This window comes from Haliotis asinina, chromosome 1, assembly GCF_037392515.1.
Source record: "Haliotis asinina isolate JCU_RB_2024 chromosome 1, JCU_Hal_asi_v2, whole genome shotgun sequence".
In the NCBI taxonomy this organism is placed as follows: Eukaryota; Metazoa; Mollusca; class Gastropoda; order Lepetellida; family Haliotidae; genus Haliotis; species Haliotis asinina.
This window is the reverse complement of record NC_090280.1, coordinates 27,814,719-27,832,630: the sequence shown is the minus strand read 5'-3', so window position 1 is coordinate 27,832,630 and position 17,912 is coordinate 27,814,719. Positions and strand designations below refer to the sequence as shown.

Genomic DNA, 17,912 nt, shown 5'->3' with positions numbered 1-17,912 from the left:
ACTTGAATCATGCAAGATAAATCAAATGAGACAAAAAATCAAAACCGTGAAGGAACAATAAAATTGCCAGCCAAGAATGAGTCAGTTTATCCAATGCATTTAGCAATATTCCACATATATCATGGTGAGGTAAACCAGAAATGGGCTATGCACACTGCCCATGTGGTGAAAGAAACTGGGTCTTCAGCATGTCAACCAAACACATTTTACACAGGGAAGTCACAAAATCTGATAACTAACATTTTTAGGCTAACATATATCTTACCGATGAGGATGTTGAGTGTGGAGGGGTGGACACCTTTGTTCCACGTCTTCTTCTGGTAGCGGCCCTTGGTATCAATACACACCCGCCTCAGCACCCGGAACCCATCCTCCTCCACCAGCTGAAGCAAAATGTCAAGCTAGATAAATGTGTGAGTTCAGAGAGATCTAAATCTAATCCTCAATGTCGACAGTTTCAATATTTTTATGGCAATATTTTACGTCATAATTAGCGTCTGCATTGATCAACATACTGATAGATATCAGCTTTTCTTGGCCAAATGAAGAGGTTCTCCCCTTATTTACTTGTACGTAATATCTGGATCAAAACTGGAAAATATATTTTAGTAATTGTACTAATTTCACTCGAGGATTTTGGCAAAGACTATTAACCCTTTACATTTCATTCACATTTTGCCATTTTCATATGCACAGACGGATGGTGTCCATTTTAATACCCTTGTAAAAGACATTGCTGACGATAATTACAAGATCACTGCAGCATACTTCCTGACAGTAATCTACAAGCCCACCCACCTGCCCATCCACCTGTGTGGTGTGGTACTTGCAGTAGACCTTCTTGTCCTCCTGGAACATACAGTGGTCGGCCTTGGCACACTTGAAATGGTAGTTGGCGGAACAACCTCGGTTACAGCACCCCACTGTCGCACCAGACCTACTGCAGTAGTCACATCGCTGGTGACAGAAAACAAGATGCCATGGTTACCTTCATGTACGTCCAAAATGTGTTCACTACTTGAACCCATAGTGAGGATCATAATTAAGGTGAATCTCTCACTCAACCACTGTGACTGGATCCTCACACACCTAAGGGAGGCAATTCTGCATCACTCAGACCATGTGGAAGGTTTGGTTTATATCATCCATTCAGTCTACTTGTTGGAGATATTCCACACCATCTGCAGGGAGAGTACTCTTACGCCGCTTAAAATAGTATTCCAGCAACATCACAGCAGGGGACACCTGAAATAGGCTTCACATACTGCATCCATGTGGGCAATCGAACCTTGGTCCTTAGCAAGAGCCACTATGCTACATGCACACGGAGGCATGTGCATATACACCCACACCCAGGCACCCAGCTGGAATCCAATGTGGAAGTTAGAATTAGACAACTAGACACATTATCATGTGTATGTCAATATAAAGAAATGTGTGTATTCCCTTAACTTGTACATAAAACAAAGAAATTCTGACAGTTTTGATCAACTGCAAGCAAAAAGGGAAGAGTCCATATGGTAAAAATATTCCAGACTGCACAATCTAGAATCTTGTCTAATGAGACTTTAGGAAACTGAGCAAGAATGTTGAACATTTGCATTATGTTTTAGTTTGTTTGTACCCTTGTCCTGAGGAAAGAGAAGTGACAAGTGTTACCACTAATTTGTACCTACCATCTGTCGTCCTCGGCCTACAGCAATGTGGACATTCTGGAGCATGCCATCTGCCTCCTCGAATACTTCGGCAGACCACAATGCACAGTTGACATGAACCCAGTCATCTTGACCAACGTACAGCAGACGTCCTGCTTCCTGCAGGTCAAAGGTGAAAATGGAGTCAGTGACACATTTTCCACACACAGCTTAGACAAGTGAGGGAACTTATATTTTAAGCCAGAATATTCAAGCAATATTACTGAGGGAGAAACCAGAAATGGACTTCCCACATTGTACCCATGTGGGGAATCAAACCATGGTCTTTGGCGTGACAAGTGAACACTTTAACCACTTAGCTACTCCATCATCCCACAACTGAGACGATTTAATGAAGTATCAAGTGCATGGTTCAAACAGTAATTTAGTTATACACGGTGTGTCATTTTACTTTCAATCATCTGTATCAGCGGAAACATGTTACTTAAACAAGATACTGTTTAACATTGTTATTAACGGGTTCATACAGCTCAAATTTTCGACTTTTTTCGGGCCTTCCAACAATTTAAATGAAATACGGAAGCACATACAACAGCAAAAAGTTGAAAACACACAAGGTTCGCCAAAATAACTCTCAGCTACATTCATGCACTGCGAAAATTTTGCTTCTCTATGGCGATTAATTAACACCCACTATCATTGCAAACTATTTGTATCACATATTAGTTTCTTGAAGAAACATAATCTGCTAAACATAGGGCATTATAAGAGCAAATCACTAGAACAAGTATAGGGCCTTCATAGCATAAAATGTCCAAATGTCAGGCTTGTTCAAGCCCCTGAGAACCCTGCATAACTACATTAAAAGTGACGTGAATCATAATTTCAGAATTTGAAAAGGCATTTGCTGCCAGAGTTGGGGATAAATATCAGCCCCTGAGTTGGTCTATAACGATAAGGATTTTCAAACACTTTGAGCAGTGAGGGCCACATGAGGCATTTCAGTCATAATGACAACAATGGATATTTAAAGTGAAAATCTGCATTTCCTCCAACTCACAGCATCACTGACAATTAAAGTACAGTATTTTCTGAGACTGAAGTGACAACTTACATTTGGGATATCATCCCCGAAAGATGAACATAGTAGGCACTGTCTGAGATCATCACCTCCATAGTCGGACATTGCCACCACCGAGCTCGTCTCACTGTCACCGTCTATAGAGGCTGAATAGCAAGGACCAAAATTAAGGTGAATCTTTCATTCAATTATTCAGTTATATTATATTTCATTGTAATTATTAGTGGGAGAAATAGCAACTGGCCCACTAGCCCATGGCTGGCAGAAATCTGCTTGGGCCAGTCAATCTCAACAGTCACTAGCCTGACTAACTAGAAATTTTCATGGGGTCATTTTGTAAATGCATCTCTCTCTCTCTCTGAATGATGAAACCAGTGTCATATGGTGGATGGTAAATAATTTTGGGGGCTAGAAACTTTCAGTCATGCCTAGCCCAACTGACTAATAAAACTTGGAAACTATTTCAGTGAATACGATGGCAGGATCCTCGCACATCAAAGGGAGGCAACAACAGATCACAAGTGAAGTGGTTGATTGACATTAACCTTGCCTGTTGAGCCATTAAGAATTCTTGAATACAACAAGTGAGTGGGTCAGTTTATTTTTACACTGCTTTTAGCAATATTTCAACAATATTACAGTGAGTGAGACCAGAAATCAGCCTCATACTTTGTACCCTGGAGAGGAATTGAACGTAGGTCTTTAGCATGACGAGCAAATACTAGAGTAAGACAAGTACAGATTGTTGGATATATTCTACCCAGTTGGAATCCACTGGGGAAGTTAGACAGGGAACTAGATACATTAGATAGATGCTAGTCTGCTGCTGTGTAAAACTGGCTTATAATCAGTCAAGCACCAGGTAGGTGACAAGGAAAATCAGTGACCTATATCGTTCATTAAAAGCGTACATGTTTTGGGGGGGAGGCTAATGAACAGATCAACAACACACAAAAAATTTGCCAAAAAATCCCATTTGCAACAAAATGCAATACCATTATCATGATCTGTGCATTTGTTCAGTCTAAGTAAACTTAGTCTAAGTGTTATTGGTTACACTCCACCACTGAGTCTAACAAACCCTATTAGGAGGTTGTGTCAGGTAACCTTTGAGCGACCTATGACTGTCCAATCAAACGCGGGACGGTTAAATAGATTTTACCAATCAGACAACGGCTACTACTTGGGGACCGGAGGGACAAAATATTCAGGTCAGTGACACAGATCTCTCCACAAACAAAAAAAAAGCATATAACAGTTATTTCACCTGCAGTATATACACTTTGGGTTTTCATTTGACATGGTTACCATTAGCTAATATTTCTGCAAGATGACATCCTTGAATATTGCCAAAAACACTCCTTTCAGCAACTGTTTACTCATCCTTGTAATGGTTGTAACGTGCGCTGTGTGCATCATCCAGAAGTGAGCGTACGCTAAATGGCATTCGGAACTGTTCGGGTACCAACCTTTTCACGACCTCCCATAAGGTTTTGTTAAACTCAGTAGTGGAGTGAAACGAAAAAGTACTGAGGCTAAGTTTACTTAGACCGTGCATTTGTTGTTCAACGACCCACTAATATATATTCTAGCCATGGGTAGTAGTCTGTAAAAAGACTGTGGACCAGATAATCCTGTGATTGACATCACAAGTATCAACCTACCCAATTCAGACTTCATGCTATAGATGTCAGCTATCCTGACCATCTAATCTGGTAAGTCAGCATGAGTTGCTAAAAACCAAATATGTCATGGACCTCCACTGGTGAAGACGACCAGTTGTACGAGCGATCTTCATGGGTAATGTACAAGATAACACCATATACACTCACACATGGGCACCATCTTCTTAATAGGGCTGCACTGAATTCTCTTGAAAGGTGACGGTTGCGGCGACAGCGGTGGGTCCTCCCTCTCCAGCCACTGTGCGTAAGTGTGATCACCACTGGGTGGTAGCACTGCATCCGGCAACATCCCGCTGTCAAACAGTGTTGAGACATGGTCAGGCAATCTTAGAAATGCACACGATTACGCCTGACTTCACTGGGAAACCCCTTCACAATCCCCAGTGTTTGAACGCGTCTTGATTGTTTGAGACAAAAATGTTAACATGTTTGGCCAGTGATTGTTCAGTTCTGTTTGCAGCAAAAAACCCAGCAGTGGGAATAATGGACTTCTATTCAGCACAATTTAGCGGTGTCGCGAGTGAATTTAAACAGAGGGGCAGGTGATTCCATTCCCCATGTTAACCCAGAAAGGACAGTTTAACAACAGTAAGCAACAGCAGCAAATTTGGCTCAGTGATCACTACTCTAAAGGGGATGCCCGAGACACGTCAGTTTTCATTTCGGGCAGTTAAATAATGGTATCTTACTTGTCCGTGGACTGCTATATAATTTCCACTTATGGTTTCAAACTGCATATAATCTTGGATTTCATTTCATATTTGCTCATAATAAAGCTTTTAAAGTTCGCAATAATAATAAAGTAGAGCTTGTAAAGAGTGAAATTATCACTCTTCGATAAAGAGTCCAGTAAACATTAACATCATTGTGTCATGAAATCAGGGTAAGCGGAACATTAGTCAGGACTCATAACAAGGGATTTGTTCAAACGTTCCAACATATTCAGACCCATACCAACAATACAGTTATTCTATACAGAATATTCTTTTCTCCCCAACTCACTCTGGCAGACTCTTGTTGTGTTCCCACAGTTTGCAAGTGTTGATGTTAAACCAAGGAAAGCATTTCTCCATTTGCTGAAACAAGACAATGACACATCCTGTAGGCATTATCTGACTCAGGCAAGAAATTTAATTCACCATTTTATGTCAAGTTTCCCATCTTGGCTATAAAAGCAGGAATCCCAAAGTTAAATTCTGGCTGGCTTAATAAGATTGCATGACCAAATAAAAAACATCTAGTTCATACACAATCCGGCAATGGCATAGTGTTAAGAGATACCCAGGGATTTTCAAAATGAGACAGATTGATTAAAAACTATAAAGACCAATAAAACACCAGCAATCCTGCAGACGGATAAGATAAGCAATTTTGAGTCTCCTTGTGTAACATGTCACCAGTGAAGTCCGTGAAAATGGGAGCCTTTTGTCAGTTTAGTTTTTTGGTTAAGTAAACATGAGAGAATAACATGTGGATAGTGAGTAAGTTGTCCGGTGAAAACTAAAATACAAAGGAAACATGGTTGCATCTGGTTCCACTTCCCTTTCACTACAGAAGCTGGACAGTGGGGTAGCCAAGTGTCTAAAGTATTTGCTTGAAAAGTCAAATTATACTAATATGTTACCGTTCTCACTGGTTTCGTATGGTATAATTTTACGAAACACTTACATGATCATTATCATTCATCAGATTCATATTGACAATTTACACAATGTTTCAAGATAAACATTTGACTCATATCACGTTTCTGTAAGTTTTAAAGTTCTATTTCTCTACAACACAAATTGTTTATGATAAAGATCGAACACCAAAGAGCTACAACTAACCTTGACAAAAACCGATCTGACAGAGTTGTTGACCTTCCTGCGAGTATGTGTCTGTTCCTCAGGGTTGTTAAGCGCTGTCTGGATGATGTGCACCATATCCTCACTGAACTCCTCCTGCAATATGGTTACCATGCTAACTGACTTTAAATGAACACACGTGCTAGGACTACAACCCCAAACACATAACATTTCTTGTTGTTTGATGCCAAATTACAGCTCACGACTGTGTTTTGTTTTTATATAAAAGTTGGCCCTTTATGCATCATATCTATCAATACCAGGTTAAGGGAGATAGAGGTAATAGTATCAGTAAGAAACAGAAATAATTATTTTTATTATTAGAAAGAACTGCCAACCTACCACACTATGGTACAGGTTAGTCTCTAATTTGTCTCGCACAGCTTCAAAATCAGTCGGGAAATCTCTGCTGTCACAGTACTTCTTCTTTCCCACGGACGACTCCGGTGTTGTCACGGTTACACTACCAGACACAGACTTGGTGGGCGTCTGATTGTTCAGTGTCTGCATGCTGGCAGAAGACTCCAGATCAGAAGACTTCTGTTGATCTGCAAGCTTCTCCACAGATTCTACGTGCACCGCCATTGATATGCTCGAGTCAGGTGTATCCACAAACATTGGTGGCGTACTGGCACTGAGAGTTGTCTCCCCTGATACGTTACCCTCCACTTCTGCAAGACTGTCTTTCTTGTCGAGAACTGATCCTGGGACAGATGGAAGAACAAGAGATGATTCTGGTTGATCCTGAGAACTGTGGTCGTTTTTTGAAGCAGTGTCTCTTTCAGGACTTTCACCGTAACTCTTTAAGTACGACAACAATTCCTGGTCGTCGTCTGTGCCCATTATGTCATTTGCTGGTAAATCTGATATTAATTTTTCTAACTTTCCACTAACCACATCCTCCTTCCTTAAATCACTCTTTTCACAACTGTTGGTTTCCATGGAAACTGTATCCCTGGCAACAGGTTTCACAAGATCACTTGTTTCCTGGCTATCTAACTTTGTTGCATCACTACACAATGCTGTTGTTTCTTTGTCACTCAATAAACACTCATCAATTATTCGGAAAATATTCCTCTCTGTTTCTATGGAGATTTTCTCTTCTGTGTCTTTCTCACAGTTAACAGCACTATCACAGATTGTGGTCACAGGATTTTCAGACAAACTTCCAGGCACAATGCTAATATTGGTTTCCATGGCATCAGTGTTTGTTTGTTCTAATACACCGTCTGTTTGAGCAAGAGTTGTGCCTGGTGCCTGTAATTCTGACTCTGAATGGGGGGTGGATAACACATGTAAGTTTTGTGGGGAAGATAGCACTTCAGATGTGGATGATAAGGTTACCATGGCAACGGGAGTTACAGACTTTGCAGGAGAGCTCTTGCCCTTTGGACTAGACTTTCTTTTCTCAGCAGACTTTCTCTCCTTCTGGAAGAAGAGAAGGAAACAAACGTTTGGTGTGCAATGGAAGCAATAGACATGATTGCTGTCAGATTGTTGACCACTTAAGTCATGAAAGAGTGTCCATGATTTAATTTCCTTGTACATAGAACTACAGTCATAACTAACCCCCAGGAACTAATAATTTTTGATAGCATTGTAGTTTGTAATACATTTCTAAACAAGTTTCCTGGAATAAAAGCAGACTGTCATATTCATCAGGATTTTTTATATGCATGTTAGTAATAACTTCATCATTTGCTTGATAAACTTGTCATAAGCCACAAAGAAACATCACTAGCACAAAGAAGTTGTTTATCTAGATATTACTGTCCTTCAATAGTGTTAGCAATAACCCTGTGTTTTTACACTGTGTTGTCATCATCATACACATTTGGATATAATGCACAGACTAAGTGTCTGAGACTAAAATAGCAGACTTCCATATCTACAGTCACATCGATAACTTGATTATATCATGTCATAGTTAATGACAATTCATTGATTTCCCAAAGGATACACTTTTTTATTAACTAAAAATAAGAACTTAAGAAGTAGTAAAATTGCTTACCAAATAGAAAACACAAATATTTTAATTCATCCTATACTTCTGAAGCATTTGTAATCCCTGTTAAATTTGTAGATCGTGATCACTGACAATCCAGTGATCGATACTGTTCACAAGTACTGAAGCTGTTGGTCACGGGTCTAGGCTAACTGCCCCCCCCCCTCCCTCGAACAACTGCCCCCTGGCTATCTGTCCCCCGTCCATTGTGCCCAATGGACAAATGCCCCCAGGCTAATTGCCCCCTGGGACAAATGCCCCCATAATAACAACACACCAACTAATACATGTAATTGATAGCCCTATATATTCAGATTCATTTACAGTTCATATGTTCAAAATGTTTATAAATTTCATGTTATCTTGGAGAAAGTTAATCTTGGAGATGGCTGTTCAGTAATGTGGCTGATGTCCAGGGGGCTATTAATCTGGGGGAGATAGCTGTCTGGGGGGCAGATAGCCAGGGGGCAGTTAGCCTGATACCACTGGTCACAAGGACATGTCACGGTCACACCATGACTCTTTCACCGTGGGCTGCTGTGGATTCTCACACAGACACTACACTAGGGGCTGCAACTTCCAGTACATGCTACTCACCTTGTCGTCACGCTTGAGCAGATGCTGTGCACATTTCATACTGAGCAGGTTCAGGAGGACGGTCTTGAGGCTTGCCACAAACTCCGCCCTCAGGAGTTTCTCCCACGGAGCAGGACGCTGCTTCTCACAGATCTGGCATGTGTAGTGCACGTCTTCCGGCAGACATGACAGCAGCTGGTACATCTCATCTGGAATGAATGAATGAATGAATGAATGAATGAATGAATGAATGAATGGGCATGTGTAGTGCACATCTAGAATGAGAGAGTGAATTAATGAATGAATGGGTTTTGTGTAAGTGAGTTAGTGAGTATGTATTATGCCACACTTGGCTACAGTCCAGCAAATGCACAAGTGAGACACCACATTTGGGTTCGCCACATTTTCCTATGTAAGAAATCGAACCCAAACCTTACTACAAAAAAGCAAGAGTAACATTTCACTTCTGTACATGAAAGGAATCTGGTACAAAATATAGATGGATCTTCCAACAATATGGCAGCCTTAGTAATTCTCTTATCTAAATACTGTTGCAGAAGTCCATAACATTCAAGTGAACACAATGGCAAAAATTTTAACATATATATTTTCACTAATACAAACACGTTTTCACTCGTTTTATTTAATTTCGATTTATGAAAATTTGAAACACGTTTATTTAATTTCGATTTATGAAAATTTGAAGCAAAGAAAATTGTTAACAGTCAACGAAAACATCACGGTTTATATTTTTAACTCATGCAAGACTAGTTGTCATCTTGCTGAGGTACTACTCACCTGACAACTGCTCACATCGAGCATGCACCCAGCTTTCACATTTGACACACTGGATCATCTTGGACTCCCAGTCGTCATCCGAGTAGCACTTGTGACAAATTGGGCAGAAGTTCCCTATAACCATGGCAACAGGAAAGAAATTGGCAAAGAAGTCTCAGACATTCAGGTTTACACCAAAGCTAAAATATATTTCTTTTACTGGAGGGGGATGTTTCTTGAGGGCCTTATACAGAGCTCCTTAATTAATGAACCAAACATCCTACCTGTAACACATGAACAAATATGTCACAACATGGGCACACAGAACAAAGTCAGTGAAATAATTACGCGATGACGAGATCAAAGATTGTGCAGGCAAGAAAACAATAGTAACACTGTGGGTGAGGGAGTATAGTTTTATGGCCCTTTTGGCAATTTTCAGCAGGGGACACCAAAAATGGGCTTCAAACACTGTATCCATGCAAGGAAGCGAACGCTTTAACGACTGCCCCTGAAACATTGTGAACATGAACATCATGTGACGATCTATTAGCATCACATCAAACAGAAGATGCAGATTAGAACTGATTTTCAGTGACCCAAGAATTTTGTAAAAGTGATGGGATCAGTTCCCTTGGTTGACACATGTCATCGTGTCTAAAATGCCTGTATCTAGAGTTGATCACTAGATTGTCTGGTCCAGACTTGACTATTTACAAACTGCTGCCACATAGCTGGAATGTTGCTGCTGCGCTACACATCAAACCAACCAAAACAATCAAATAATTCAGCTGCTTGATGGGGACCTACTCACTCAGATTATATTGTATGAGTTTCCACTCCAATCTCAAACTGACTTTGACAATTTGAACTCAGCTGCATTGTTTAAACGTTTAAAAGTCCACACAACTAAAGAAATCTGTCCAACAAACTCAGACTGTCCACCAAGTTTGCATTTGATACCGATTCCTGTTCATTCTGGTAAAGGCATGTTCCTGCATTTTCTCAGATTTGAGCAAAAGACTGAACTTAATTCAAACCTCAGACTTACATTTGTTTCGAGAAATCGGGCCTAGTGTGTTTGAAGATCAGAGAGATGCTGTACTGAATTGATGGCAATAAAATTTCAATTGGAACCGAACACATGAAATCAGATGCATTTTCAAGTCAAAAATTTCAAATTGCATATGTGGAACATTCCAGAGTCAGCAACAAAATCCATGGAGTTGTTGTTATGACCCACTATCATTGTGGTCAAACAGAAGTAGTTCTCACAACAAGAAAATCAGATGAGCGTAAATCCAGAATTAATGCTGTGTGATTTTTCTAAACAGCCAATCCGAATTCAGTACTTTCTTGAGTCTTGGTAAAATGTGTAATACCACTTACCCTTATCCATGAGCTTTCCACACTCATAGCAGAGAGAAAAATCGTAGGTCCAGGTGGCATTGGTACCTGTGCCAGGAGTCGTGGCTCCGCAGCTCTTACACCGAACACATTTTGTACACACCCAGATGTTCTTCTTCGATGGCCGAGTTGGGTAGCTTGGACCAAGGCATTCTGGATGATATGTTGACTGTAAGAGTGAACACTTGAGTCAACAGGTGTGTGAACAGGTGAGTAACAATGAGAAACAGTAGAACACTAGAAAAATAACCAGACTGGAGAACAGGAGCGTTATTAAATGAAAGAACAGGTGAGTTGTCAAGTTGGGTGAACAGATCGGTAACTAGCAGATGCAGCAGAACACTAGAAAAGTAACCAGGATGAAGAACAGGAGAGTTATTAGATGACAAAACAGGTGAGTCACAGGTGTGTGAACAGGTGAAGAACAAGGAGTAGCTGTAAAACGGTTGTCTGCAGTTAGAATGACTAACCAAAGGAAACTTGTCAAGCTTTATTAAAGAAAAGCAGTCTGTGAAATGCTCCTCTGTTTATTGCCTTTCAGTATATCACTCCTCACTTTTAATTCCTGAGTCAGAATACGTATCTGGAATCATGGACAATTTGAATTACTTGGGACATTTACACAAATCTCTCTACTGACCTGACAACGGTCACATCGAAGGAGATGGTTCTGGTGGCCGCACACATTACAGAACTGACAGCGTCTACAGCACCAGTTCTCCATATTCTCCTCCTCCGGACGCTCCTCGTAGTCCAGGCAGAACAGGTGGAATGGTTCACAGCATGCTGTACAGTAGATAAGCTGCAACGCAGGTATGGAGTATTAACTCAGTTTGTTTCCAACTTGACACTAAGTTATGCTTCTCTGTTTTTTCAAAGGTATGTTTGTCAATCCTTAAGCTTGGTGCATGAGCGTTCCTCACCTCGTGTTTGCCTGCACTGCCACACAGGTAGCAGACCGTCCTGACACATGCTGGTGCCAACATTGTTAGCGCCATCCCCTGTTGCCATGCCAGCTCTACCTGACAGCTCTCCTGGAACCAGATTATATCACAGTCAGCAATATCTGAACAATACCAGAAAACAATGTAGCAAAGAAGTGAGTGAGTGAGTGAGTGAGTGAGTGAGTGAGTGAGTGAGTGAGTGAGTGAGTGAGTTTTTATACCGCTTTGAGCAATATTCCAGCAAAATCACAGAGGGGAACAACAGAAATGAGTTTTACACACGTTACCATTGTGAGGAATTGAGCATTGGTGTGATGAGCGTGACTAAACAAACGCTCTTTACTCATGAGATTACACAAGAGCAGCGGAACTTCACTTGAGTCGAGAAGAGACTGGTCTAGTCAAGTGGCCAGGTGGTGTCAAGGATCTAAGGCCACACACAAATTATTTCTTGATTGTCAGTAGCATCTGACTCTAAATCTATTATTATTTTTTTTTCGCACTGGTATACTTTCACGTGTAAAGACTTTCAAAATCAAGTGTTTTATTTTATGTCGTTAAATAGAAATCTCTTCTACACAGAGAGACCAATACCCAAATCATTTTAGTAATGGTCAAATTTAACATGCCTTATATTTGAGATTACACTTTCTAAGTAAAGTACAAATTCCTTTGTTTATGAGCGAGTGAGTTGGCTTCACACACTGTACCCATGCGGGGAATCGAATCCATTTCTTTGCTGTGATGAGCGAACACTTTAAACCCTAAGCTAACCCTATGCAACAAGACAGACTGATTTTCATATTTGTGGTAGCCTTGGTAGATGAATGGATTAAATTTGTGTTTTCGATTCCCTGGAAGGAAGACAAAAGGAGACAGAACATTCACCGAACATTGGGGTCAAATATCTCTGATCAGTCCATGAGGTCACCCTTGTTGCACTTGTGGGGGTGATCAAGGACACCAAAAAGACTGCATTCAGTTTTCAGCCAGAAACAAGATAAGTGACAGAACTACTTCTATGACATTGTTTCCTACCCTGAAGTCAGCCATGAGAAGATGAGCATCTGCTGAAGAGGTCATCCAGCGTCTGGAGCCAGTTGAGATCGGTTTGAGCGAAGCACCAGGTGTCTTCAAGGATGTCACTGCCTGGCAAAAAACACAACCTCCATGTAGACTGGGTCAGAAATATTTCAGAAAGATCAATCTACAGTTGATGAGCGTTAACATAATTTCTTTCACATTTTTCAAGAAGGCTTCCAATGACGGCCATGTTGAAGTGTTAACAAATGATTCACGCTATTTTAAAGTTCAGTAGTGAAACCGAAATGATTTACTGAATCCAAATGTATGTTTAGTCATTTGTCTGTATTGTTTCCAAGATGGCTTCTAATGACAGCCATGTTGGAGCATTAACAAATGGTTCCTGTTACTACTGCAAACCATCTTCAATTTCAAAATCAAAACCATTTTGGTCAGGAACATATTAACAACAATTCATCACACCATTCAGTTACCTTGCAACACTTTCCAAACTAAAGAAAAGATAAATGTTGTACAGCTTCTGCTAAGAAACAGTATCCTTGAACACAAAACCTGACAGATAATCACTCCAATGCAATGTACTTTACCTTCTCTTTGGCCCTGGCAATTCGCCTTGCTTGTGACAACAGTGATGCTTTTTTTCCGTCATGAAGAGAGGCGTTCGACATTGGGGGGGTGTTGGAATTGTTTGACGACCGTCCATCGCCATCCTGCACCATTGGGAGACGACGTCCACCATTGTTTCCTCCTGTTGAATTGTGGGAAGACTTTGAGGAGAAGGAGTGTCGTCCGTCACCGTCTGTGTGGGAATCATCATCAGGCTCGCGATCACGTGACTTAATGTTTTTTAACACAAAAGTTGTTGCAACTTTTGCATATTTCGGGTTTGAGCACTTCCTTTCACTGAAATACAGAATCAAATATATCTGACAGTGGAAGCAAATTTCAGGTGATACAAACAAATGACTATCAAAATAAGTTAAGTGACCTTGGCAAAACTGACAATAATCCCCCCAAACAATTTGATTCCTAAAAAGGCTCACCGATCAATCAAGAAGACATTTCAACTGCAACATCCACATCTGCCAAACACCATCTTGTATGCTTGCAATGTTACAAAAATCATTCATTGCAATAATTTCAGACAAAAATGAATGAATTACCATATCTTTTCAAGTGTAAAGCTGGGTACATCCTTCAGAAATTCTTGGGGACTTTTGTTTAACACCACACTCAGCAATTTTCTAGCCATAAATAATCAAGCTGGAAATGTCGAGTCTGGACCAGACAATCCAGTGATCAACAGCATGAGCATTGATCTACACAACTGGTATACGATGACATGTGGCATCCAAGTCTGCGAGCCTGACCACGTAATCCCACTATATGACAAACATGGGTTCTTGACAACTACTTGTAACCCGGACCTTCACAGGTCTCCTACTGAAATAAAACAAGAAGGCTACTTACACACAGGCCTGTTTCATCACGGACCGCCCTCCAAACTTGGGTTTGTCTCTGCAAGGGAGTCAGGAATAGCATATCACTGGAAAATGTTATGATGTATATTTCAAGAAACAAGAGAATTACGTGAGAACAAACCCAAACAAATATTTATTCAATACAGATATACTGGATATATACTACCCATCAAAAGTTTAGACTCACTTGTGTAAATGCAGCCATTTACTTCAGTGAACTATTATAAACTAGATTTAGTAGAATATTCAATTCTGTTTAACCTTTAGCCTGCTGAATTAATTTCAGCATAAGGCGCTAATAAGAGGGTGGGTGATTTCAAACACTCAGTGCGTCACTAAATAAGGGACAACTGAAAAAATATTCAGCTCATTAATACTACATACAAAAATAAACATTATTATCAAAAAATATCCAGGTAATTTCAAACGTACAGATATTAATTACAAGACAAACATAAATATAGTAAATTTTCCTGAATTTACCTGAATTACTCAATTGGTAGCCGGATGCGTTTTATACTAGGAACCGTATAAATTGTCCAATTATCGCAAACCGATTTCAATATTCGTATTACTGATATTTCATAAGTATCTGACTTCAATTTCGTATATTTGTATCGGCAAATATCCGCGCGACGACAAATTAAAAAATAATTCTGAAAAAAAAATAATCGAAAACGTTCGTCGTAAACAAATAACATTTTCGATGTCATAACAGGTCTTACTGAAATGGCACTATTACGTTTATTTAAACGTGTCATGTAATGAAAATAGCAGAATAAAATACATGATTCATAAGCATTCATGAGTGCAAATATCAAGTTTTATGGTTCATTAATTTTTGCACAAACCCACAAAAAGACGGTGTTAAATCGTGTTACGCATACTAAAAAACAAACATGGCGCGCTTCGTCGAACTCCTACATAAAATATAGCATTTTTGGTCAGAAGAAAGATTACAGAACTCTTCTGTGTAAGACCTGGTGAAAGAGGGAGAATTTCTCATTCTACAAGTGTTCCATGTATCATTTTCCGTTTAGTATGACGAAAGACGGACGAAAATTAAGATCGTGAAATCTAACTTGTTTTCTAGTAAGTGCAAAGGTCACCGGATGTGATGTCACAGACGGGGATTGCCTAATGAAATTCATTCGGTATTGAATATGAACAGAAAAGTTGGAGATATTTCGTCTGAATTTAGCACAAATAACTGTTTAAAGTGACTAATCAGAGCTCATAGAATTTTCTTGGTGTATTTTTTACTATATAATTCGCACATAGCCGAACCAGTTTGACCTTGTATGCTCCCGTGACCCGGAAACAGTAGTCGATCAACACTGCAGATGCAAGTTTTTCAGTATCTTTTATTTGAATTTTTGTTCATATTAGGCACATTACTTTCTTGTCCACTGAATATAAAGATAGCAAAGATATAATTGTGATGCATGTTGATCCCAGCTTATTCCTTTTTTCACATGGTCCAACACAGAAACGTGTACAAACATCATTCTCAACAACAGGTGCGCGGATATGGGCGTGGCATTTGTGTTTCAAAATAACATTCATGCTTTTCTTTTTATGACGATGTAGTGTAGTAAGAACTGCAGTATACATGTTTTATAAACAAAAATATATTTTCAGTTATAGTTTCACATGATATCGGAGGTGATTTGATAAAAATTGCGTTTATATTACATGATTGGGAAAGTTATATGTCTCACTTTAGAACAAGTTGAATTACATTCATAATTTTATGCAATGAATTAACGTTCTTCATGAATAATTATGATAGATTTGTCAATGCTTTATGTTTCATAACTGGTTACAACTTTAAATCTTTTCATATACTTTAATATGTTAAATGATATTAATAATATGACAATTATTTTTCTCTCTCAAACAGACATGGGCAAAGACACTTAAAATCTGTCAATGCATTAGCAACGTGTAAATAACCAAATTTTAATTAATGTCTTTCAGTAATGTGGAAAGCTGACAGTTTTGCACAATTTTTTATTACAACTACATGTATGCCATAAAATATATGGATAGATGTTACAAATTATTTTGTGTATTTTATTTCTTCATAATATCGTGCCAAAATGTATATCAAATACAAATGGGTGATGAGTTATTTTTGTTTTCAACAGTACCACTTTGTTTGCTGAATTATTTTGAATCGCATGTGACAAATAATGTCAATTATGTTGTTGAAGTAACAGTACATGTAAATTTATCAGAAAATGTTATCATTTTAAAAAAAAGAAACCATATACATATAAGAAGTTATATTGTCTCTGGTGAAAGTAAACAGGCTTCATATTCTGTAAATATATATTATTCTACCTTATTGTCTTTTCCTGGGTTTAGGAGCAATGTCACAATATGAAATGGGTCTAATGAACTTTCAAGGATTGTTTCTGTTTGCTGAAGTGTCTGATGGTGATATACTCCAATTATTTAGTGTTCAATAGCCATCATGAAACAAGAAACATGAAGAACGGTCTTCCTTGAATAACAAAATGCCAAGGACTGAGCAGTCTTCCGTTAAAGATCTGGAAGCATTTGATATATATGTCTTTGCCATATACACATGGCAATGAAAAAAATCCAAACTGAAATCTTAAAGAATAGCTCCAAACTGGACAACAAAAACCACTCACTGCAGAGCTCAGTATTAGGAAAAAAGAAATTTACTTGCCACCACATGATTACCTTGATGCCAAAGACTAACATAGGTTGCACCTCCTACTCAACACTTAATTATCTGTCACTTGTAGTTTTGACATTCCATATTCAAAACATCACTACAACAAAATTATTCTAGGTCTGGTATGATAATTTCATATTACTTCATGAAATTTCATCACAAGAAAAAAAATGAGTCTGTCTTTCGATCACTGTCAGTGTAATCACTGCTCCAAGAGTTTGGATCATCAGTCTGTTTCCCAGATGAAGTCTGTTTTAACAGTAAAATATGAACATAGACAGTGTGCAAGTAGGTAAAAAGTATGGCCATAAACATGAGGTACATTTTGCAGTTCAGATTGCACTAGTGCAATATCTAAAAGCTGTATGGAACCACGGACTGAGCCACATGACATGATTTTTTTATACAAATATGCACACACGTCAAACAATTTGATCTGAAACATTACCTGCATTCAGAGACCATATATTATATGGTCTCTGCTGCATTATACTAGGCAGAATTAACTTCGAAAGCTCTGCTGTTTGGAGTAACAAAATTATTTCAATTTTGCTCCAAATTCGTGAACAAAAGATGTGATGTTTAGCTGTTTTAATGTCTAAAATAAATACTGATTCACAAAGACGATGACAGTTGTTTTCTAAGCAGTAATTAATTTTTATGACATACATTTACTGTACGTTACATTCTCACACTAGCTCTG

The 17,912-nt window shown here is 39.0% G+C and overlaps 1 protein-coding gene across 3 annotated transcripts in view; it reads right to left on the bottom strand.

Moving 5' to 3' along the window:
- The window catches only part of LOC137289995 (histone-lysine N-methyltransferase 2A-like), a 56,480-nt gene that overhangs the window by 15,190 nt on the left and 23,378 nt on the right, over positions 1-17,912 (bottom strand). For all 3 annotated transcript variants that reach the window (XM_067820893.1, XM_067820894.1, XM_067820895.1), the window contains exons 6-21: positions 14,489-14,536; positions 13,606-13,921; positions 13,013-13,123; positions 11,954-12,064; positions 11,671-11,832; positions 11,013-11,199; positions 9,645-9,758; positions 8,868-9,055; positions 6,608-7,693; positions 6,248-6,361; positions 5,424-5,497; positions 4,569-4,714; positions 2,770-2,882; positions 1,677-1,814; positions 799-957; positions 266-383 (exon numbers count right to left, since the gene is read on the bottom strand). In XM_067820893.1, the coding sequence (XP_067676994.1) occupies positions 266-383; positions 799-957; positions 1,677-1,814; positions 2,770-2,882; positions 4,569-4,714; positions 5,424-5,497; positions 6,248-6,361; positions 6,608-7,693; positions 8,868-9,055; positions 9,645-9,758; positions 11,013-11,199; positions 11,671-11,832; positions 11,954-12,064; positions 13,013-13,123; positions 13,606-13,921; positions 14,489-14,536 (3,185 nt within the window). The remainder of the gene's footprint in view (positions 1-265; positions 384-798; positions 958-1,676; positions 1,815-2,769; positions 2,883-4,568; positions 4,715-5,423; positions 5,498-6,247; positions 6,362-6,607; positions 7,694-8,867; positions 9,056-9,644; positions 9,759-11,012; positions 11,200-11,670; positions 11,833-11,953; positions 12,065-13,012; positions 13,124-13,605; positions 13,922-14,488; positions 14,537-17,912) is intronic.